The 23073-nt window shown below is 51.6% G+C and overlaps 1 protein-coding gene across 4 annotated transcripts in view; it reads right to left on the bottom strand.

Moving 5' to 3' along the window:
* CDHR2 (cadherin related family member 2) overlaps positions 1-23073 on the bottom strand; it is a 61434-nt gene that overhangs the window by 20996 nt on the left and 17365 nt on the right. For all 4 annotated transcript variants that reach the window (XM_061150980.1, XM_061150978.1, XM_061150979.1 and 1 more), the window contains 27 exons: positions 22964-23017; positions 21564-21653; positions 18983-19072; positions 18457-18582; positions 18234-18380; positions 18088-18163; positions 17870-17988; positions 17494-17727; positions 16549-16704; positions 16305-16466; positions 15961-16022; positions 15452-15695; positions 13054-13293; positions 11277-11346; positions 10541-11146; positions 9328-9399; positions 8855-8904; positions 7191-7342; positions 6933-7041; positions 6754-6842; positions 6222-6290; positions 6043-6120; positions 5888-5948; positions 5676-5800; positions 1277-1390; positions 1117-1197; positions 866-923 (listed from right to left, as the gene is read on the bottom strand). In XM_061150980.1, coding sequence (XP_061006963.1) covers positions 866-923; positions 1117-1197; positions 1277-1390; positions 5676-5800; positions 5888-5948; positions 6043-6120; positions 6222-6290; positions 6754-6842; positions 6933-7041; positions 7191-7342; positions 8855-8904; positions 9328-9399; positions 10541-11146; positions 11277-11346; positions 13054-13293; positions 15452-15695; positions 15961-16022; positions 16305-16466; positions 16549-16704; positions 17494-17727; positions 17870-17988; positions 18088-18163; positions 18234-18380; positions 18457-18582; positions 18983-19072; positions 21564-21653; positions 22964-23017 — 3534 coding nt within the window. The remainder of the gene's footprint in view (positions 1-865; positions 924-1116; positions 1198-1276; positions 1391-5675; positions 5801-5887; positions 5949-6042; positions 6121-6221; positions 6291-6753; positions 6843-6932; positions 7042-7190; positions 7343-8854; positions 8905-9327; positions 9400-10540; positions 11147-11276; positions 11347-13053; positions 13294-15451; positions 15696-15960; positions 16023-16304; positions 16467-16548; positions 16705-17493; positions 17728-17869; positions 17989-18087; positions 18164-18233; positions 18381-18456; positions 18583-18982; positions 19073-21563; positions 21654-22963; positions 23018-23073) is intronic.

Below are 23073 nucleotides of genomic sequence, written 5' to 3'. Positions count from 1 at the left end.
AGGCTGAGGGTAAGACCCAAAGTAGGATGGATAAGGTGAATGGCGGGTGGATACCCATCCCTACACACACACACACACACACACACACACAAAACCATAGACTATCAAATGTCAGTGGGCCTTAGAGCTTCTACTCCAGTAGTGGTTTTCAAAGTGGGAAGGAGAGGATAGCTGCTCCTGGTTCTGGCGCCCCATCACCCACCCAGCCCTCTAATCTACTTTCCCAGTTGCGGTTCTCATTCACCTGCACATTAGAATCCCAGGAGCTTTAGCAGCACCTTGCTTCCCAGGCCCACCGTAGCTGATCAGAGTCTCTGGGCTGTGACCTGATATACTCACATCTAAAGAGCTCCCATGTCAGCAGCCCAGGCTATGCAAATGCTTGATCTAACCGCACCAACTTGCGTACTGAACAAACAACAGCACTGCTATTCACTCGAGCCTACCTTTGCTCTTCAGTTGGATTATGTTCATCTCCGGATCTCCTCTTCCCACCCCACCAGCTTTTATATAAAGGATATAAAGGGAAGGAACCAGATTTCTGAACACTTGCTTTGTGCCAGATGGTTTCTATACCCACTCTTATTTCATCCTCACAACAGTTTTGAATAGTTGGTGTTCTGATCCCCATTTATAGATGAGAAAACTGAGAACCAGAGGGAAGATGTCACCCACCCGGGGTCACAGTGAATGAGTAGAGGAATAAGGATTGGGTCCCCTTCCAAAGCCGTGGGATTTCCCAGGGCTGAGTGCAGCGACACACCCATGTCAGCAGCAGGTCCCTCGAGCTCTGTCCTGAACCCCAGCTCTTCAGAGAAGAGCCCTAAGTCAGAAGCCCCAGGTACCAACTCATCCCCCATCTTGCCTTGATTTCCTGCCTGCTGTTTTCCAGGTCCACAGAATTGTCATCCAGGGAGTTGACGCTGTAGGGGAGATAATGGAGCTCAGATGGTTGGCAGGCCCAATCCAGCCTGTCTCTGGCCAACAACTTCCACTACCACCGTTACCACCATATCCATCACCACACCATCGCCACCACCATCACTGTCACTATCACCCTTTCCAACACCATGACTATTACCACCAACCAGCCTGGCTGTCAGGGGCACTACTCACCTGATGTGGTCCAAGTCGCTGGAGGAAGATTGGGACTCAAAGCCCAGGTCCTTGGCAGGGAGGTTCAGCATGGGATTAGCCCTGGAGAGAAGGCCCAGTCCAGTAACCATAGGCTTAACCACCCCATGGGGCCTCTTACCCACCCTTTGACCCCGCTTACCTCTCAGTGTTGTACACGTTAGTCCCAGGGATGGCAGAGCCCGGGGGCATCACCCCCACCGCTGTCTTCCGGGCCTCCTTGGCAGCTTTCATAGCCCGAAGCTTCCGCTGGTAGCTATGGGGAACCCGGAAGGGGAGGTCACTACTTTCCCTGTTCACCTACTGTGTGCCCAGTACAGGCCCTGAGAGTGTGATTTCACCACAATTTGGCTGGTGGAGTGTTAGCTCCATCTTACAGAGGGTAAGAACCACAGAAGGGAAATCATTGCTGAAGACCACACAGCTGATCAGTGGCAAAGCCTAGAATCACACCCAGATATGGCTACTGCCTCCATATGTATTAGAAAGGGTGAAAGAAGCAACATTTATTAAATGCATAGCATGTGCCAGTGCCCCTGTCCCCAAGTCAGGCCACTGCCAACCCACTGCCACCCTCAGGCACTGGCAGCAGCAATCCTAGGAGGGGTGTGTTGGCATAAGTCCTTCTGCAGTTTGCTTTTAGCCCTGCCTTAGAGTTACCTCGTGGCTCAGACAGTAAAGCGTCTGCCTACAATGCGGGAGACCCAGGTTCAATCCCTGGGTCGGGAAGATCTCCTGGAGAAGGAAATGGTAACCCACTCCAGTATTCTTGCCTGGAAAATCCCATGGATGGAGAAGCCTGGTAGGCTACAGGTCATGGGGTTGCAAAGAGTCAGACACAACTGAGCGACTTCACTTTCACGTTAGAGCCTGTAGACTCCAGGACTGGGCCACCTCAGGCCAAACAACTAACAGGAAGGGAGCACCCCACCCATCAGCAGAAAATTAGATTAAGGATTTACTGAGCATGGCCCTGCCCAACAGAGGAGACCCAATTTTTCCCACAGCCAGTCCCTCCCATCAGAAAGTTTGCACAAGCCTCTTACCTTCTTCCATCATAGGGCAGACAGAAAAAGCAAGAACTATAGTCCCACAGCCTCCAGAATGAAAACCATAATCACAGAAAGCTAATCAAAATGATCACATGGATCACAGCCTCGTGTAACTCAGTGAAACTATGAGCCATGCTGTGCAGAGCACCCAAGAAGGACAGGTCATGGTGGAAAGTTCTGACAAAACATGGCTCACTGGAGAAGGGAATGGCAAACCACCCCAGTATTCTTGCCTTGAGAACCCCATGAATAGTATGAAAAGACAAAAAGATATGAATAACACTGGAAGATGAGCCCCACCAGATTGGTAGGTGTCCAGAAAGCTACCAGGGAAAAGTGAAGAAATAGCTCCAGAAAGAATGAAGAGGCTGGGCCAGAGCAGAACTGGCACTCAGCTGTGGATGTGTCTGGTGGTGAAAGTAAATTCCAATGCTGTAAAGAACAATATTGCATAGGAACCTGGAATGTTAGGTCCATGACCATGGATGTGGTCAAGCAGATGGCAAGAGTGAACATCGACATTTTAGGAATCAGTGAACTAAAATGGATGGGAATGGTCATATACAAGGGCAAGAGTCCCTTAGAAGAAGTGTAATAGCCCTCATAGTCAGCAAAAGAGTTCAAAATGTGGTACTTGCCTGAAATCTAAAAAAAAAAAAAAAACCAGAATGATCTCAGTTTGTTTCCAAAGCAAACTATTCAACATCACAGTAATCCAAGTCTATACCACAACCACTAATGCCGCAGAAGCTGAAGTTGACCAGTTCTATAAAGACCTACAAGACCTTCTAGAACTAACAAAAAGGGGTGTCCCTTTCATCATAGGGGACTAGAATGCAAAAGTATGAAGTCAAGAGATACCTGGAGAAACAAGCAAGTTCGGCCTTGGAATACAAAATGAATCAGGGCAAAGGCTAACAAAGTTTTGCCAAGAGAACACACCGGTCATAGCAAACACCCTTTTCCAACAACCCAAGAGTCATCCAAGAGATGATTCTACACATGGACATCACCAGATGGTCAATACCAAAATCAGATTGATTATGTTCTTTGCAGCCAAAGTTGGAGAAGCTCTCTACAGTCAGCAAAAATAAGACCTGGAGCTGTGGCTCAGATCATAGGCTCCTTATTGCAAAATTCAGGCTTAACTTGAAGAAAGTAGGGGAAACCACTAGACCATTCAGATATGACCTAAATCAAATCACTTATGATGATACAGTGGAGGTGATGAGCAGATTCAAGGGATTAGATCTGGTAGACAGAGTGCCTGAAGAACTATGAATAGAGATTTGTAACACTGTGCAGGAAGAAGTGACCAAAACCATCCCCAAGAAAAATAAATGCAAGAAGGCAAAGTTATTGACAGGAGGCCTAACAAATAGCTGAGAAAAAAAGAGAAGCTAAAGGCAAAGGAGAAAAGGAAGGATATACCCATCTGAATGCAGAGTTCCAGAGAATAGCAAGGAGAGATAAGAAAGTCTTCCTAAGTGAACAACACAAAGAAATAGAGGAAAACAGTAGAATAGGAAAGATTAGAGATCTCGTCAAGAAAATTAGAGATACCAAGGGAACATTCCATGCAAAGATGGGCAAAATAAAGGACAGAAATGTCAAGGACCTAAAAGAAACAGAAGAGTTTAAGAAGAGGTGGCAAGAATACACAGAACTCTACAAAATGGTCTCAATGACCTGGATAAGCATGATGATGAGATCACTCACCTAGAGCCAGACATCCTGGAGTTTGATGTCAGTTGGGCCTTAGGAAGCATTACTATGAACAAAGCTAATGGAGGTGATGGAATTCCAGCTGAGATATTTCAAATCCTAAAAGATGATGCTGTTCAAGTACCGCACTCAATATGTTAGCAAATTTGGAAAACTCAGCCACAAGTGGCCACAATACTGGAAAAGGTCAGTTTTCATTCCAATCCCAAAGCAAGGCAATAGCAAAGAATGTTCAAACTACTGTACAATTGTGCTCATTTCACATGCTAGCAAGGTTAATGCTCAAAATCCTTCAAACTAGGCTTCAAAAGCATATGAACCAAGAACTTCCAAATGTACAAGCTGGTTTTAGAAAAGGCAGAGGAGCCAGATACCAAATTGCCAACATCCATTGGATCATAGAGAAAGCAAGGAAATTCCAGAAAAACATCTACTTCTGCCCCATTGACTAGGTTAAAGCCTTTGACTATGGATCACAACAAACTGTAGAAAATTCTTAAAGAGATGGGAATACCAGACCAACTTACCTGCCTCCTAAGAAACCTATATGCAGGTCAAGAAACAACAGTTAGAACAGTTAGAACAATGGACTGGTTCAAAATTGGGAAAGGAGTACATCAAGACTGTATATTGTCACTATGCTTATTTAACTTATATGCAGAGTACATCACGTGAAATGCCAGGCTGGATGATTCACAAGCTGGAGTCAAGATTGCTGGGAGAAATATCAACAACTTCAGATATGCAGATGATACCACTCTAATGGCAGAAAGAGAAGAGGAACTAAAGAGCCTCTTGATGAAGGTAAAAAGAGGAGAGTGAAAGAAAGCTGGCTTAAAACTCAGTGTTCAAAGAATGAAGATCAAGGCATCCAGTCCCATCACTTCATGGCAAATAGATGGGGAAAAAGTGGAAACAGTGACAGATTTTATTTTCCTGGGTTCCCAAATCACTGTGGACAGTGACTACAGCCATGAAATTAAAAGATGCTTGCTCCTTGGAAGAAAAGCTATGACCAATCTAGACAGCATATTAAAAAGCAGAGACATCACTACTGACAAAAGTCTGTGTAGTCAAAGCTATGGTTTTTCCAGTAGTCATGTATGGATGTGAGAGTTGGACCATAAAGAAGGCTGAGCACCAAATAATTGATGCTTTTGAACTGTGATTCTGGGGAAGACTCTTGGGAGTCTTGGAATCCAAGAAGATCAAATCAGTCAATCCTAAGGAAAATCAACCCTGAATACTCTGGAAGGACTGATGTTGGAGCTCCAATACTTTGGCCACCCGATGCAAAGAACTGACTCATTGGAAAAGACCCTGATGCTGGGAAAGATTGAAGGCAGGAGGAGGAGGCAACAGAGGATGCGATGGTTAGATGGCATCACCGACTCAATGGACATGAGTTTGAACAAACTCTGGGAGATAGTGAAGGACAAGGAAGCCTGGGGTGCTGCAGTCCATGGGGTCGCAGAGAGTCAGACAGGACTGAGTGACTAAACAACAACATATGCCAGATATCTGCTGGTATGAGATGCACATGGATCCCTGAAATGCTTTGGGGAATCTAGCATCAAGCCTCTTCTGCAAATGAGGAAACTGAGGCTTGGGGAGGGGAGATGACCTACCCAAGGGATCATAAGGAGTCACTGGGGATTGAATACAGATGTACCTGACACCTAAGCCCCAGGTCTTTCTACCCCTAGATATCTTGGGTGGTGAGGGAGGGGAGGTTGGAGACACAGAGGGTGATGGGAGCAGCACCTCTTCTGGGTACACACGATGATCGTGCTAAAGATCACGATGACCAGCAGCAAAGCCACTCCCAGTCCTATGGTGACGTTGCGGAGCGTGTCCGGCGACTCCGATTCTAGGCTGTCCTGGGAGCCCTGGAGAAGGAGTGTGATAGGAGGAGGCTGTGGGGTCAGTCTCCCGCCTCCCTGCTCCCCCATTACCTCTGTCCCTCCAACACTCACCAGTACCACCAGCCCCAGCTGCAGCAGCTGCGTCAGGGAGTCCTGGTCATTCCGGATCATCCTGGCCACAAAGCTCCGCTCAGGCCCAAGGGACATTGGCATCCCCCAGGCTTCTTGGTTACCCTCCAGCCCACCCCAAGGGCAACCCCACTCACACACTCAGCTGGTCAAGGGTCAAGGCCGACCCATTTGAGAAGACAAAATAGGCATCGAGGTAGGAACGTCCTCGGGCCCTGGAATAGGGCAGAGGTGAAGCTCGCAGCCCGGGACCACCCGGCCACGCCCCTGCTTCTGATCCTCTCTTCCTTGCCCCATCCACCGAGTGGGCACTCACCGAACCAGGGAGTCTATGTCCTGAATGTCCACAATGTAGACAGTAGTCCTGGTTGCCTGAGCAAGAGCCCTGCAAAGGGGGCAGATGTCACGGAGGGCTGGGGTAGGGACCTTAGCCCAGGCCTGTGGCCAGGGCTCTGCCAGTGAAATTAGGGATTGTGTGAGGGTCACCTCCTCTGGACAGCTCCACTGGCTAAGCAGGTAGCACTCTTGCACCAATTAGACAAGGAAGCCACTTCCTTTGGGGCCGGGTTTATAGTTTAGCAAGCAGAGTGCCCTTGTGCAGTGCACTGCCTTTGCAACTGGATGTGGCAGGCCTATTTAGGCCTGTCTCTGCCCAGCCAACCATAGGCTTCTGGGGGCATGCAGAAGGGAAGTACAGGTACAGGTATAGGGTCAAAGACAAGGACCAGATCAAATGTGGGTCACAGACAGCGTTGAGAGATATTCCATTCAGATTTCTGTCAGGGACTAGGCTCCCAAGCCCTGTTCTTCCCCAAAGGCCACCCACCCCCCTGGCTCCCCAGACCTACGCCTTAATCTCATCCGTTTTGGCGCCCACCTCCTCCTTGCTCAGTGAGAACTGCAGCCTCACGCGGTAACTCTGGTCCACGGTGAAGAGCTGTGGGAGGGGGGCATGGGGAAGATGAGACGCAAGGGACCCCGGGGCTGGCAGAGGGCACTGGGAACCGGGTCAGAACCAAACACTCACGTTTAGGGTGATTCTGGCTTCCTGGGCAAGACCCTCAGAAGGCTTGTCTTGGGCCTTGACCGTCACTTGGTAGGTGCCTTGGAGAGTGGAGTCAAGGCTGGTGACCAGGCTATGGAAGGTAGGAGGGCATCACTCAGTTCTGAAACCCAAGCTGGAGTCCTCTCGGAAACCCCTTGGACCCCTCCTAGGATGGGGAACTCCCTGCCCCGAGGCCCCGCTTGGCTCCCCCACCCCTGTCCAGGAGCTGCCCGCAGTTACTCAATGTTGCCAGTGAACACGCTGTCCTCCGAGGAAGTGGAGATCCGGAAGAAGCCCTGGAAAGGGATCACGGCCCCGTCCTTAGAGATGAAATCCACTTGGAGGATGGAGAACAGGATGGCCCCATTGTTCCCTGAGTCGTCATCTCTGGCCTGGGAGCAAGACAGAGTAAACAAATTCTGGGGGCTGGGCCAGGCCAGGCCCCCCTCCAGCCCCAGCAGGAATCTGAAGCTAGGGTCGCCTGGGAGCCTGGCCCCGCTGTGACCTCTATTGGCCTTCCCCAGGCCACTGACCAAATGCTTTAAACAAACAGGGTTTGAACATGTCCCTGCTTCAACGCAACAGGTCACTGCCCAGGTCCCTCCCAGGTGGAAGGTCCCCCCTCTCACTGCCAACACGCACAAGCCTCGGGGCACCCAGTTGTCCTGAGCACCTACTGTGTACCAAGCACCTTCCCCCAGAGCCCTCCTTTCAGCGCTCACTAACAGGAGTATGAATTCCCCCAGCGGACCATGAAATGAGGCATTTTTATTCATTCTAGTGCCTTTCGGAGAAGAATACGACCGACACTCGGAGCTGTGAGGCCGCTGATGTCACTGTTCAGGATGAGGCCAGAGCTGGTGTTGACATTTCAAAAGGGAGTTAATTTAAAGAAGATTGTTCAAAGCCAGGGCCACACTCCTGACGTTGGAATGAACGTCTTCAGCCAGGGCTGAAGATTGGAAAACTGACCGTTTGAGCCCAGAAAGAACCTAGAGAGGGAGAATTGCATGCATGCGTGTATGCTAAGTGGCCTCAGCTGTGTCCAACTCTCTGTGACCCCATGGACCGTAGCCCGCCAGGCTCCTCTGTCCATGGAACTCTCCAGTGGGTTGCCATTTCCTCCTCCAGGGGATCTTCCCAACCCAGGGATCAAACCCACATCTTTGTGTCTCCTGCATTGGCAGGTGGGTTCTTTACCACTAGCGCCACCTGGGAAGCCCCAGAAAGGGAGAATTACTATTCTGCTTTTATGGGAGGACACTGGGGTTCTGAGAGAGACCAGTCCTCCCCAGGGCACATTCGGCTGTAAATGGGGAGGGCCAGACCCATCCATCTCCACACCCATGCCCTTTCCATAACTCAAGGAGGGCCACCCACATATAAAACGCCTGAACCCTAAGGAGTTACTGCCAAGGGCTCCAGCTTCTTGTCTGGATGGGAAAATGAGCTCCAAAAAGGCATAGCAGTTCCCCAGCTCAGTTAAAAGGCCTGGCCAGGCCCAGGCCCCAGGAGTGTGGGGGAGGCCTCAGCCCCCACCCACTAATAAACACATCCACTGCCACAAAAATTGAAAACATTTTTGCAGCTTGCTCTGGAAATTATTTAATATGAGGAACTTGTTTAATTTACAGTTATTGTGATTTCTCTGTAATAGTCCAGAATTCTGAAGAAAAGCACTTCAAGTGGCTTTTAGGGTCATGAATTTTTTATGAATACCACATTTAACAATTAATGGAGTTTAATGATATCAATTAAGCAGGTGGTTCATTTCCATTCTGGAGAGTTAATACATTTTCTTTCCAGTGTTAAAACATTTGGAGGATGGCTGAAAGACCTAAAGACCTAGGCCCCGTGTCTGCTGGGGCTAATGTGACTGACAAAGGCTGGAGCCAAGGACTTACCTGGACAGACGCCACCTGCTGGTTGGGCATTACGAGTTCTGGGATGATCACTGCAAGTGTAGACAGGAAGAGGTCAGTGGCATCAGGGCCAGTGCCCGCTTGGCCAAGTGCTGACCATAGCCCAGCTCGGGGCTCATCCCTCCAAACCTGCCCTTAAGCTCTCTACTGCCAGATCCCCATTACAGCTACCTCTGAGCCACTAGTTAGCAGGTCCTCCACCTCCCATTGTGCAGATGGGGAAACTGAGGCCCAGAGAAGGAAGGCCGGGCCCAGGGTCACATGTGAGTTGGGACAGAGATAGAGTGAAACCTCAGGTCTCTCCTCCTGTTGAATCCCTGAGAAAGAGGCAGGGCTGGAGGGCTTCCTCCCTTTCCAGGGGCACACCTGGGGTCTGCACAGCATCTGTGGGAGTTGCCCAAAGGTAGCTCTGGCAGAGTACAGTGTGGGTGGGGAGGGAGGGGCTTGCAGCTTACCGAAAGTCTTATCCTCAGGCAGAAAGTAGGGGGCATTGTCATTCACATCCTCGATGGTGATGGGGAGGCTTCCTAGAGGGAAAAGATTGGCTGGCTTTGGTCTCTAAGCAAAGACTTGACCCACAAAGCCTGGTCTTCAGGCTTGTTCCCAGCAGCCTCCCTCCCATGCATCACCCACGCTCAGTCTCCTCTCTTACTAACTCAGTTTCCTCTGGCCTTTGTAGGAGGGAGCATCCTCCCCAGACCTCAGAGAGAATAAGCAAACTTGTCCAAAGTCACAGTGAGACCACTGCGCCAGGATTGAGCCCAGCCCAGGTATGTCCCACCTGGCCACAACATTATTCTGACCCTGGTTCGCTGTGTAAGCTAGATTATTGAACTGCCCGCTCTATACCTCAGTTTCCTCATCTATAAAATTGGCTAGGGATCACCTACCACATGGACTGTGTGGGAGTAAAATGGTGAAATGCTTGCAAGGTGCCTGGCATAGGCTGGGCTGTAGTAAGGATTCAATATATGCTGGCTGCTAATGTGACTGTTATTGCTACTTGGTGTCAGAGATGGGATCTGAGCACACACCTGGCTCTGAAGTTTCTCTTTACACTGCCTCTCAGCGTCACAGCATTAAGTGCTAAAGTCCCTTGGATAACAAGGAGATCAAACCAGTTGATCTTAAAGGAAGTCAACCCTGAGTACTCATTGGAAGGACTGAGGCTGAAGCTGAAGCTCCAGTATTTTGTTCATCTGATGCAAACAGCCAACTCATTAGAAAAGACCCTGATGATGGGAAAGATTGAAGGCAGGAGGAGAAGAGGGAGTCAGAGGATGAGACGGCTGGATGGCATCACCAATGCAATGGACATGAACTTGGGCAAATTTCGGGAGATGGTTAGGGACAGGGAGGCCTGGCGTGCTGCTGCCCATGGAGTCAGAAAGACTAAGACACGACTGGGCAACTGAACAACAACAGCATGCCAAGCACTGCACTCAATGCCTTCCATACATATTCTCATTTACTCTTCACAGCCAACCTACTACCCAACTCCACTTGACCGATGGGGCAACTAGAGCTCAGGGCAGTGTCATGACTTTCCCAGGGGCACAGCTGATAGGGGCTGGAGCCAGGATTTGAACCCAGACCTTACAAATTCCAGTTCTTTCCCACAGCCCCTGTGTTATAGCCTGCTGTACCCCGCAGGCCAGGCTGCCTCACCATTGTCACTGTAGGCCTGGAAGCGGGGGTCTGTTGTGACGTCATAGGCTCGCACGACCAGCGTGACCAAGTCACAGGTCTCATAGTCGATGGCCTCACTCTGGTTGATGAACACCGAGCCGTTGGCCAGCACAGAGAACCAGCCGTGGCACAGGCTGCCCACGTCAACTCCAGCCTTGGTGCAGATGACATTCACAAGCTGTACCTCCACCTGGGACATGGTGTCCCTGTCCTGGGCCACCACGTTGACCAATATGCCATGCTGTGAGCCATTCTCGGCCACCCGGACGCCCTGGAGCGAGGCTGAGTCCAGGGTGGGTGGCACATCATTCACATCCTCCACAGTCACAAGGACTTCTGCTGTGGCCTCACGCCCCTGGGCGTCCGTGTTCTCGGCGCTCACGATCAGACTGAAGGAGGCCTGTGTCTCATAGTCCAGGCTCACATCCGAGGGCAACGAGAGGCGGCCCACTGCCTGCCCAGACCCCAGCACCGAGCCTCGCACTATGAAATTGTTGGCGCCGCTCCCTGACAGGCTGAAGCTGATGCGGTTGTTGGCTTCCGTCTGGTCTGCATCCCAGGCCTCTACCACGCCCACCTGCACTCCTGTGGACGAGGGGCAGAATGCAGAGGGACCCCCAGCCCGGCCACCACCGGGGGCATCCTCTGTCCTCACCCCCCTTGGGGGCCTCAGGCCTGCCCTTGACTTACCCAGGGAGCCCCAGGGAGGACTTACCTGGGTCTCTCTCCCTCACCGAGAAGGAATATCTGGACTGGTTGAAGATGGGCAGATTATCATTGATGTCCTGCAGACAGAGGCAGTTCTGAGCCCAGGGAACTCAGGCTCCCAGGTTGGGCCTCCCCAGACACAGCCTGAGAAGCCAATATTTCCCCTGATTTGCGGTCCATTCTCTCTGTCCATCTCCTCAGACAGTGCTGCCCACTTCAGAGATGATGAAACAGACTTCAAGAGGATAGAACTAGCCCAGACCCCACCCCCCAGGGCTCCGAGGTCCATGGCGGGCCCTCTGAAGTTGGGTGCACACTTTGTTCCCCTGTCCACCACTCACAGCTCTCTTAGACCCTGCTCCCCAGAAGGATGGTTCTACATCCCCACCTGTGTCCCTGCCTCGCCCAGCTTGACTCCCCATCTCTCAGATTTACTGTGTTGGTCCCAATACCACCATGATCCCACAAATACCCAAGTTTTTCCTGGTCCCCTCCTTTCTCCTGTCCCTCCTACTCTAAGTTGACTCCACAACACTCACTCTGAGCTCAGGTGCAGAGGCACTGGGGGCATATGCCAGGGCTTGACCTGGTCCTGCCCTCGGATGCCCACTGCGTTCTGTTCTTATCTTCCCTTTCCGGTGACCTCTCTGGTCACCCACACAGAGTGCTGTCCCTGTCACAGCATCAGGCCAACTCCGCCTGCACCTCCTCCCCTGACACTGGTGCATGCTCAGTGCTCTTGGCTCTCCCGGTCCTTCCCCAGGGCGGCCCGTGGACTTTTGCTTTCGGCATTTTCTAAATAACGGTAGGACGGACATCTTTGAAAACCAGAGACCTCTCCTTCTTAACCAGATGGAATTTCTGATGGAGATTTCCCAGAGATGGCGTCACTGCCCCATGCCCACGGCCAGCTGCATTCTCAAGGTCGTCCTCACAGGAGGAGCTACGAGCACTGCTCCGAGTTCAGCCCAACTCTACTTCTTCCTCGTATGTGACTCTGACCTCTCTGGGCCTCAGTGTCTTCGTCTGCAGATTGGGGGCGTCATCCCTACTCATAGGGCTCATGGGTGTGAAAGAACCCTGATGGCTCAAGAAAGGCTGTTTTGCTTTTTTTTCCTTCTTTGTGGCCTATTCTCCCCGGCCTCCAAAGACAGCTGGTAAGTCCTCACCTGGCGTCTGTTTCTCAGTTTTCCCTGCTGTCTCATTCTGATCCTTGTAGGAAAGTGTCACATCCCAACCCAGAGGGAAACAGGCCTTCTGTGTACTGTGGCACAGGCTGTGCACTGCATAACCCAAGGGGGCGCCAACCACATCGTGGACATAAGGTGCTTGTGACCGGGCAGCAGCCTTAGAACCAGACAGACTGGATTCAAAGCCCCATTCTGTGACCCAGGCAAGCAACTGAACCTCTGTGCACCTTAGTTTTTTGATCAATATGATGGAGCTAACCCCCCCTGCCTCGCAGCGCCCAGTGTGCCCCGAGTGCTTTCTCCAGGCCAGGCATTCTTTGCAACACTTTCCATTGATTAACTCATATTATTTTCACCCCCATTTTACAGATGAGGAACTTGAAGACACAGGGAGGCTGACTGATTGCCTAAGGTTACACAACCAATGAGCCAGGACTCTAACCCATTAGCTTGGCTCCAGAACTCTTTTAGCCACCATACTGCAAGGGCAGAAATGTGATTTGAGTGGGAAGGAGGGAGAACGGGCCACCTTCTCGGGAGCCTCCCAATACGGGGTTCATCCCAAACCCCGTCCCCGGCTGAGCCGGGCCTTACCTCCACGGTGATGGTGACACCAACAGTGGTCCAGAGGGCAGGTTCGCCAGAGTCAGACACGTTCACGGTCAGCACTATGCGGCCCCCCAGAGCAGGGTCGATGGCCTCTCGGTCCAAGGGCCCCAGGTTTCTGAGGATGCCTTTGTCAGGGTCCAGTGAGAAGTTGTGGCTGTAGGGGCTGGGCAGGAGGCTGAAATGCAGCAGGCTGTTGTTGGTGTCTGGCTGGTCATCGTCGTGAGCCTGGGCAGGTGAGCAGGGTTGGGACGCCTGCCATCAGGTGCTTGCCCACCCATGGGCCTCCCCCTCCAAAATCAGAGGGCGGCTCCCCAGTTCCCAGCCCCTGTCTCCCAGCTAAGAGGACAGGACCAACAAGAGCTTGCAAGAGCTTCTAAGGTCTTTAAACACTGAGATCATTCCTTCAGCCCACACAGGTTTACCTACCGCGTGCCTGGCCCTGTTCTAGGTACTGGGACTAGAGTGTGATCGAGACAGTTCCTGTATGGAGCTGATATTCTAGTGAGGTGAGAGGGGTGGGGGCAACATACTACAGGCAGTCAAAAGTAAAAATAAACCAACAGAAATGAGTGTAGGGGAATTCCCTGGTGGCCCGGCGGTTACGATTCTGGACGTTGCCTCCTGAAGCCCAGATTCAGTCTCTGGCTGGGGGGGGACTGAGATCCCACAAGCCACGTGACGCAGCCAAAAAAAGTAAGTGTGAAGTCCACCAAGATTCTGATTCATCATGACTACTTCAGTGCTTTATTTTTTTTTAAGTAGCTGAAATTCTTCACCCAACCTGTGTGTGTGTGTATTCCTGTCCTGCCAGGGTCCTGAGCACACGCTTGGTTGCCTTTAGGGTGAAGGCGCAGAGAGCACAAGAGGCTCTTCCCTGCCACCAGGGCTTTGCGCGCGCACACGAATGCCCTCTACACCTTTTCTGCTTGACTCCAGGTCAGGTTGGTCCCTCCGCTGGGCTTCCACCACCCCGTGCCACCTTCCATACAGCACAAGTGACACCCTTGTGTGATGGTCTGCCATCCCCCCTGGAAGCAGGAATTATGGTGAATTCATCTCGGAGGACTCAGGGCTCAGCAAAGGGCCTGTTGCATGTAAGTGCTCAGTAAATGTGGCTTTGAATCCAGAGCCGGGCTAGTCTGACTTGGACCCAATTCTTTCATCTCCTCCCTGCATACTGCCACCTTCAGCTCTTTTTATTTCAGATCTGTTGGGATCTTGTTCAGGAAATGAAAAACTGGTTGTTCATCCCTCAGCACTCTGCACTCAGGCCAGCTGATTCACCAAGCACTTCTCAGGGCTGAAACCAGGCACTGTGGTTCCAGCAGCAGATCTGAGATGCTCTTGCCCCAGAGAGCTCTCAGACCAGGGTGAGAAGCATTGAGGTGCATGAGAAAGACCCAGGTTTCAGCACTGCCACTGACCGGCTGTACAACCACAGAAAAGTCACTTAACCTCTTTAAGCCTGTTTTCTCCTTCCGTGAAATGGGGACCATTAGAGCAGCTGCTTCACAAGGTCATCAAGAGATCAGGAAACCACAAGCCCCAGAAAGATGGGAGGGCCCCGTGGCCATATGATTGTCACTCTGAAGACTTTGTTTCCTGCTTCTCACAAGACCTCCTTATAGATGATTCATTGTAGGAGATTCTCCCCCACATTCCTCTGGAGCCAACAGTTGGTTCTTATCTCCTAGTCTCTGAGAACCTGGCCACTGGCCTCATTTCCATTTTTGCTCTGGCCATTAAAAGAAGCTCAGAACTGAGTTTTCAGCCCTCTCCTAGCAATTGTATGGCTTCAGGTTTAACCCTATCTTTGTGCTTACACCGCCTGGTAGCTCAGATGGTAAAGAATCTCCCTGTGATGCCAGGAGACCTGGGTTCAATCCCTGGGTCAGGAAGATCCCATGGAGAAGGGAATGGCAACCCACTCCAGTATTCTTTCCTGGAGAATTCCATGGATAGAGGAGCCTAGCAGGCTACAGTCCATGGGGTCGCATAGAGTTGGACACGATTTGTGTTTATTTTCTCTTTTTCTTCATTTCCTTTATTATACTTTTAAATCTAAGCCACCCAAATCCTTTTTGGAGTGAGGCTGGGACCTGCATTTTAAAGAGCAGTGTGGTTTTTGAGGGCTCGCTCTGTGCTAGGCAGCACTTTATATCCTTTATGACAGCACTTTATATCCTTTATATGCTTATGAATAAGTTCTATGATTGACCTCATTTTCCAAAGAAGAAATGGAGGCCCAGAGAGACTGAATGACTTTCTCAGGCCCACACAGCAAATCCCAGATTCCAGCACAGGGCCAGCATGACCACAGAGCCAGGCTTGGTGCCCTGGGCCTGTTCCCTCCACACCCCACCAGTCTCAGGCCAGCTCGCACCTGGATGGTCACAGAGACATTTCCCTCCTCCTCCTGGACAAAGATGTTGTAGGAGCCGCTGACCACAGGACTGTTATCATTGATGTCTAGCACGTGGATCTGTAGCATGGTCGAGGACGACAGGTCCCCGCCGTCCGTGGCCTGCAGCGTGAGGTAGTACACGGCCTGCTTCTCCCGGTCCAGCAGCTCGCTGTTTCTCACCGTCACCCTCCCCGAGTTTGGATCCACGGCAAAGATGTCCGCCCTGCGGCCAGATGGAGCGAAAAAAGATACAGGATGCCCACTTCCATTTGAATTTCAGATAAACAATGAAAAGTATTTTAGGACGTCCGGTGGAATATTTGCAACCTACTTATACAACAAGAAAAAAAATGAATAATTTGTTTATCTGAAATTGAAATGTAACTGGGTACCCTATATTTTATCTGGCTGCTCTAGCCCCACTGTGAGGCAGAGAGGCGGACCTGGGTCCCCCTTACCACCTGTCCCGCTCCCATCAGAGACGTTACCCGTTCCCTGGAAGCAGGCTGTAGGTGATGCGGCCCCCCTCGCCTGTGTCGGGATCAGAGGCCTGTGAGGCAGAGAGACAGGTAATGGGACACTGAGCAGAAGCCACGCCCTCACTGCCGACCGTGCAATTGATGAGGACAGGGCAGCCCTGCTTCCTGAGCCGAAGGGAGAAGCCCCTGACACACTCAGACTGACACGCTCACCCTCGCACACTCACATGTACGTGCACGCTTGCTGGGATCCGATGACCCCAGATGATGCAGAGACTCTGGCAGGGACAGCCCCAGGCCTGCCCATCTCCACGTCTCTCCCAGCCCAGTCCACCCCGTCCCCTCTCACTCACCTGGATGCTGTCGGTGACCACAGAGCCGACAGCACTGTGCTCAAAGACGCTGAGATTGTACATGCTGTGGGGGAACGTGGGCCTGTGGTCATTGGTGTCTCGAAGGTGGATGGTCACCGAGGCGACAGAGGCGTTCCCGCTGACAGAGTCAGTGGCTGTGACCTAAGGACAGGGGAAGAGGCAGTGGCATGGGGGTGGGAGCACCCCGTGGCCGGCTCCCCCTGGCGCCGCCGAGCACCCTCACCTGCACCAGCATCACTGACTGCCTCTCGTAGTCCACCAGCGACGGGTCCCTCACCAGCACCTGCACATCCACTGAGCCCGCTGCCCGCTGCGGGGAGACGCTGAAGGCGTCGACATCCGGGCCCCCCAAGGTCAGCAGGAAGGTGCCGTTGTTGCCCTGTAGAGGTGGGCTGTAAGTAGGGACCCCACTCCTGCGTCTTCCTCCCAATCCCTGGCCACAGGCCCCGGGAGGGTGGACTGGTCACTAGTCCCTGTAGACGTGAGCTCATCAGAAGAAGATGTCCCTGAGGCACTGTGGGCCCCAGGCTGGGCTGCAGAGCCTGGACACACACCACTCGCTCCCTCTGAGTTTTCCGTACCAGCCACCCTCCACCACTCACTCCAACACCAAACACCATCGGTGCCCAACATCGGCCCATTACCCACACGCCCCTTCCACTCCATACCCTCTCCACTTAATGCCAACCGCAGACCACACACCACCAACCACCACCACCACCCAAATCATCCACCACTCAATCCCAACCTCTCCCAAGAATACCTTCCAATCTGACACCCATTTAGAAGCGTCTGTGCTCAACACTTCCCACATCCCCCAATATCCAGTACTAGCTACCCGCAACTTCACCATCTACCCATCACTACCCTCTGCTCAATACCACCAAAAGTGACATTCCACTCAACGTTACCCAGCATCCTGCCTTTCTATTCCCCACCACTGAGCTCTGCCCTGAACACAAGACCTCCCACCAGCTCAGCATCACTCAGCAGTTCCAAATGTCTCTCAAACTCTGATTGTCACCACCACTCATGGTCAGCATCACTGTTGCCCACCGCAACACTGCATACTATGGTCCAGGCTCCGCTGGTCACTCGCCACCTCTCCTCCCCAGCAATCCCCCGTCATCACTTCCGCCCACCCTGCCTATGGTCTGGGTGCGCCTGCCTTGTCTGGGTCGTAGACCACCATGGTGAGGTCCTCAATGGGGATGCGCGTGGAGGCGTGCTCATCCACGTAGCCAGTAAAGTTGACTTGAGTCTCGTTGGGAGTGAAGGCGCAGGCTTGGAGGCTGCAGTTGTAAAACTCAGGGACGTGGTCATTGACATCTGTCACTCTCAGCGTGACCCATATGCTCGCTTTGGCCTCCTGCCCATGGATGTTGGGGTGCGTCTCAGTGGCCTGAAAGCAGAGTTGAAGCCGGAAGGCAGAGGTCAGAGAACCAGCATCTCGAAAGAGCTGAGATCAAAGGTCAAAGTGGGGGTGCAGAGAGTGGGGGTGCAGAGAGTGGGGGTGCAAAGGGGGCACTGGCCCCCTCACTCACCGTGACCTGCACTTGCACTTCCTCATCCTCCTCCAGCAGCTGCTCTCTGTCCAGGGGACTGTTGACCGTGATCACCCCATCTTGCTTGCCAATGTCAAACCAGCCAGGCCTTGTGGAATCTGGGAAGAGGCAGCAGGAGCGGCTCCTTCCGGTGGCTCTGACAGAGCCCCCACCCCTTCCCTTGCCCCAGCCCCAGCCTGGGGACACCCCGTTCTCACTGGAGATGCTGTAGATCACAGGGTCATTGATGCCTCTGTCGCCATCCATGGCCTCCACCTTCAGCACAGGGGTTCCCTGCGGGGAGGCACGGTCAGTAGCCAGACCCCTTCCCTACCTCTCGGCTCCCCCCAGGTGCCCAGCATACCTGGGGTGTATCCTCAGCCACAGAGGCTGAGTAAAACTCCCTAACAAACTGGGGGTCCAGGTCTGGCTTGTCGATTACAGAGATGGACACAAAGACAGATGAGGAGCACTGGATGACCTGTTGATTGTTGTACTGGCCGCCCGAGTCCTGCCGGGATACGGGTCTCCATGAATCTGGGCCTCGGGTCCCCATGCCCCCAGCCCCCACCAGTGCCCCCACTCACACAGGCCTTCAGCTCCAGCTGATAGAAGGAACTCTTGCTGTTGTAGTTGAGGCTGCCATTGAGGATGATGGAACCATTGGGTAGGATCCTGAAGAGGTACTCACTGCCCTCCGTGGTAGGAATGACCTGAGGCACAGCACAGTCAGGCCAGGCTGCCCCAGGATGGCTCTGCCCCCAGGACCTGCTCTCAGAGGCGTGGGGTCGAATCCTGGCTCTGCTCTTGACCTCACCAGGTCACATAACTTCTCTGATTCTCAGTTTCTGCCTCTGGGAAATGGGCTAGATACAGCCTCAGTACTCCAGGTGAGAGCGGGGGAAGAAGGGTTCGGTCTGTAGCAGGTACCCTTCTTAGGCGACTGGGCCAAATGGGGCCAGAGAGGGCCAGAGGATGGTGTGGGGACCAGGGCTGGGCCATGGCAGAGCTCCTGGTCTGCAAGGGCCCTGCAGGTTGTGTGGGAGATGCTGCCCCCTGGTGGCCACGAGGAGGGGCAGCGCCCACACTCGCACGTGGACCGTACACACTCACCTTTTCTATGTAGTATACCACGGTGCCCGCCGAGCCTGTGTCTTTGTCCGTGGCCAGAACAGATAACACCACGGAGCCCACCGGCAGGGTCTGTAACAAAGAAAGTGAAAGTGAAGTCTCTCAGTCGTGTCTGACTCTGCGACCCGGTAGACTGTAGCCTACCAGGCTCCTCCTTCCATGGGATTCTCCAGGCAAGAATACTGGAGTGGGTTGCCATTTCCTTCTCCAGGGGATCTTCCCGACCCAGGGATTGAACCCAGGTCTCCCGCATTGCAGGCAGATGCTTTAACCTCTGAGCCACCAGGGAAGCCCCTCTGTAACAAAAGGTTTCATCAACTCTGAGTTCCAATCCATTTTCTTCATGCCCAAGCACATGCCCCCACCTGGAGTTCCAGGGCCCACAGCCCTACTACGGGGATAGTGACAGGCCTTCCAGAACCTGAAGCCCAGTGTTCCACAGATGGCCCCCTTTCCTTCCCCTGGGCTGGGCCTCTGGGGGCATCTGAACATCGGCAGGAAGCTGAGTTCCCCCTTCTCTCCCCGATGCAGCCCCCTTGCCACATGAACTAGCTTCTGATTTGCTGAGCCCCTCAGGGCCCGTATAAATGATCATTCCAGAACTCAGGTTTCGCCACTCCCCTGCTTAAATTTCCCTGTGGGTTCTTTGTAGCCTCCAGCCCAGGTTGCAGACAGTATGCTGCAGAGCTGAAAGTTTCTTTCAGATGCCTTTGCCCCAGGACCTGTCCACACGCTCACTAATTCCACAAGATGGCCAGAGAGATCTCTGAAAATCCTGAACCAGACCACATCACTCTCATGCTCAAAATCCACCCAGTGGTTTCCCCATTCCACTCAGAATATAGTCCAGACTGCCTCTATGGCCCTCTGGGGTCAGGCCAACCTCTCTGACCTCACCTGTTCTTCACATTCCACCCTCCATCCACAGCAGCTTTCTAGCTTTGCCTACAACACTCCAGGCTGATTCACACCTCAGAGCAGTTGCTATTCCCTGCCTGGAAAATCCTTTTCCTGGAGCAGCCCAAGCAGGCTCCTTGACATTTAGTTCTGCTCAGATGTCATCCACCCAGAGAAGACTTTCCTGACTGGTTCAACCTGAAAGCAGCCCCTTATGTTCTTCGTTGAGCACAAAACCTCTGAAATAATCCTGTCTGTTTAATGTTTTGATCATTAGTGTCTGTGATCTTCACTACAGTGTGAGCTACTGAGGGTGGCAACCAAGTCTATCATCTCCGGATATCTTCAGCACCAAGGACAGTGCCTAACACATAGTAGGCATTCAATGAGAGCCTGTTGAAGGTCTGTCTGGACCTCACCAGCCTCTTGTCTGGCCTGGGGGGTAGGGCATACCTCTCAGGTCTTTGAATCCACTAATAATGAAGATTCAGGAGTGGTGTGTTTCCTGCTTGCAGACCACTGGAGAATCTCCTCCCTGCCCATGCAGTTCAAGTCAGGCTGTCACCCTTGCTAAAGGGGAAGGCCCATGATGCAGACTTTGACAACTGGAGCGTTCCACACCCTTCAACTGATGGACATGTATGCATGGTAGGTCGCTTCAGTCATGTCCAACTCTTTGTGACCATGGACTGTAGCCCAACAGGCTCCTCTGTCCACAGGATTTTCCAGGCAAGAATTCTAGAGTGGGTTGCCATTTCCTTCTCCAGGGGATCTTCCCAACCCAGAGATCAAATCTGTGTCTCATATCTCCTGCATTGCAGGTGAATTCTGTACCACTAGAGCCACCTGTTAAGTCCAGTAAACAATGGCGGCACATGCACGTGACCCAAAATGAGTCAATGGGAGTCAGCCTGGGGTGTTGATTGGGGCCACTGAGAAAGAGACAGTCTGAGTTGCATTTCAAAGCTAGTGGGATGTGAGCCTGGAGCTGCTGGGGGGCACTTTCATCATCACCATGAGGGTGGACCTCTCCCCCAACCCAAGGATGAAGGCAACAAGAGGCACAGAGGTGCAAGGTGGAGAGAAATCTCTTCTTGATGACATGGCTTGAGTGCCTGGATCCAGCCATGTTTGAAGCCAGATATACCATTCAAGGGATTTTCTTGGTGGCTCAGACGGTGAACTATCTGCCTACAATGTGGGAGACCTGGATTCGATTCCTGGGTCGGGAAGAGCCTCTGGAGAAGGAAATGGCAACCCACTCCAGTACTCTTACCTGGAAAATCCCATGGACGGAGGAGCCTGGTAGTCTACAATCCATGGGGTGGCAAAGAGTCGGACACAACTGAGTGACTAAACTTTCACTTTTTAACTTTCATACCATTCAAATGTTCAGATACATGAGAAAATCAATTTCTTCCTCTCCGCCTGGGATGATCATAACTTAAAGAACTCCAATCCAGTGTGATGGATTGAAAAATGTTGCTACAAATATTGTACATGGGGTTACATGCAACCCTCTGAATTTGGTTCCTGAGGCTGCCCTTTCTAGGAGGCACACTTCCCAATCCTGGAGACCTGCTGACTGTCTCTGGTCCTTCCCACTCTGAGCAGATTTGTGGGATGCCTGCATTCTACACACCCACCCTGGTAAGGCAGACGTTACCTCGCTGACGTTGGCGGAGAAGCTTATGCTCTGGAAAACGGGCACATTGTCATTTCTGTCCTCTACGATCACCTGCATTTCTTTCTGTACCTGCATGTGAGAAAGCCCAGGTGAGCCCGGAAAACGTGGGAGTCTGAAAAAACAAAGTCAGGAGTGCCCGGACAGGAATGCAAGCTGGCAGAGCGTCTCAGGAGAACAATCAGGCAATGTCTGGGGTGACTCTTTATTTGATACCATTTCAAATGCCAGAAAAGTTGCAAGTACAGAACAAAGAACTCCTGATACTCTTCATGCAGATTTACCCCTTATTTAGTTTCCCTCTCTCTCTTTCCACATGTTTGCTGAACCACTGGAGAGTACATTAGGTCATTTAAGAAATCTAAAACATAGCGGTCTTATTACAAGAATGTTCCTTTTAGCTTTGTTAGCCACAGAATAAAGCTGTGAACAACCTAAGTGTTGAGGAGACCAGCTAAGCACCATGGTACATCCCTACACTGGGCTATAGACATACAGGAAATGGGACACTTGTGTGCAGACTCAGAAAGGCTCCAAAGCTGATTGTTGAGTGGACAAGTCGGTTTAAGACCATAACGGCAGTAGGATTCCATTTGGGTTTAAGAAAATACACTGAAAACTACAATCTTTCTTCCATGGATGCACATATGTACGCCAATGCTTAGCAAGGGATAAACAACACAGTGATGGTGGATACTTTAGTTGGGAGTGGGTTGGAAAGAGCAACCCAAGAGGACTTGAGCTTTGTCTGAACTTTTAAAAATGCTTACAGAGAGAAAGTATTTATGAACATCCAAGTCATCTTTTAATGCGTAGGTTTTAACGAATAGGTCATAAAGAACCCCCAACTTTCACAGACACAAGCTATAACTTGTGCGTACAGCTTATGTGTACAGCTTACATGTAACTGTATAAGCGTGTTATTGAGAAACATGAACGCTGAGAACAGCCCATTAGTCAAAGGAGTTGAAAATGATGATCTCAGTGGAGAGAAGGTAGGGAGTTATTTGGTATCTGTTTTCTTATTAATATACATATTAATATGAATTAATAATGCAATTCATGATAACAGTAGATATACAAATATACAAACAGTATATCTACAAACAGTAGCTATGCAAAATAGATACACCATATATATATATATATATAAACATATGCATATAATTAAAACAAATTAATAGTAAATACTAAAATCTTGGTAATACTGTATGGTGAAAAATGGACAAGTTTAATTTTGATAAAAATAAACATTCAATTTGTTTTTTGTTAACTGAGGCTCGCTCTGCTTCTCTGAGGTCGGGACACCACTAGCCGCTGCCCCTTGGTCCCCTGTTCTCCGAGCCCAGGACCATCACCCTTCGCTCCCCCTGCTGACTCACTCGGTTGTCGTGACTGTCGCTCACAGAGATGTTGATGGTGAACCAGTCGAGTGTCTGCAGGGGGCAGAGAGACAGAGACCAAGGTGAGCCCTGTTCAGGGGTCCACCAGG

The sequence above is a fragment of the Dama dama genome, chromosome 9, assembly GCF_033118175.1.
Source record: "Dama dama isolate Ldn47 chromosome 9, ASM3311817v1, whole genome shotgun sequence".
Lineage (NCBI taxonomy): Eukaryota > Metazoa > Chordata > Mammalia > Artiodactyla > Cervidae > Dama > Dama dama.
This window is presented reverse-complemented; position numbering and strand designations above follow the sequence as displayed.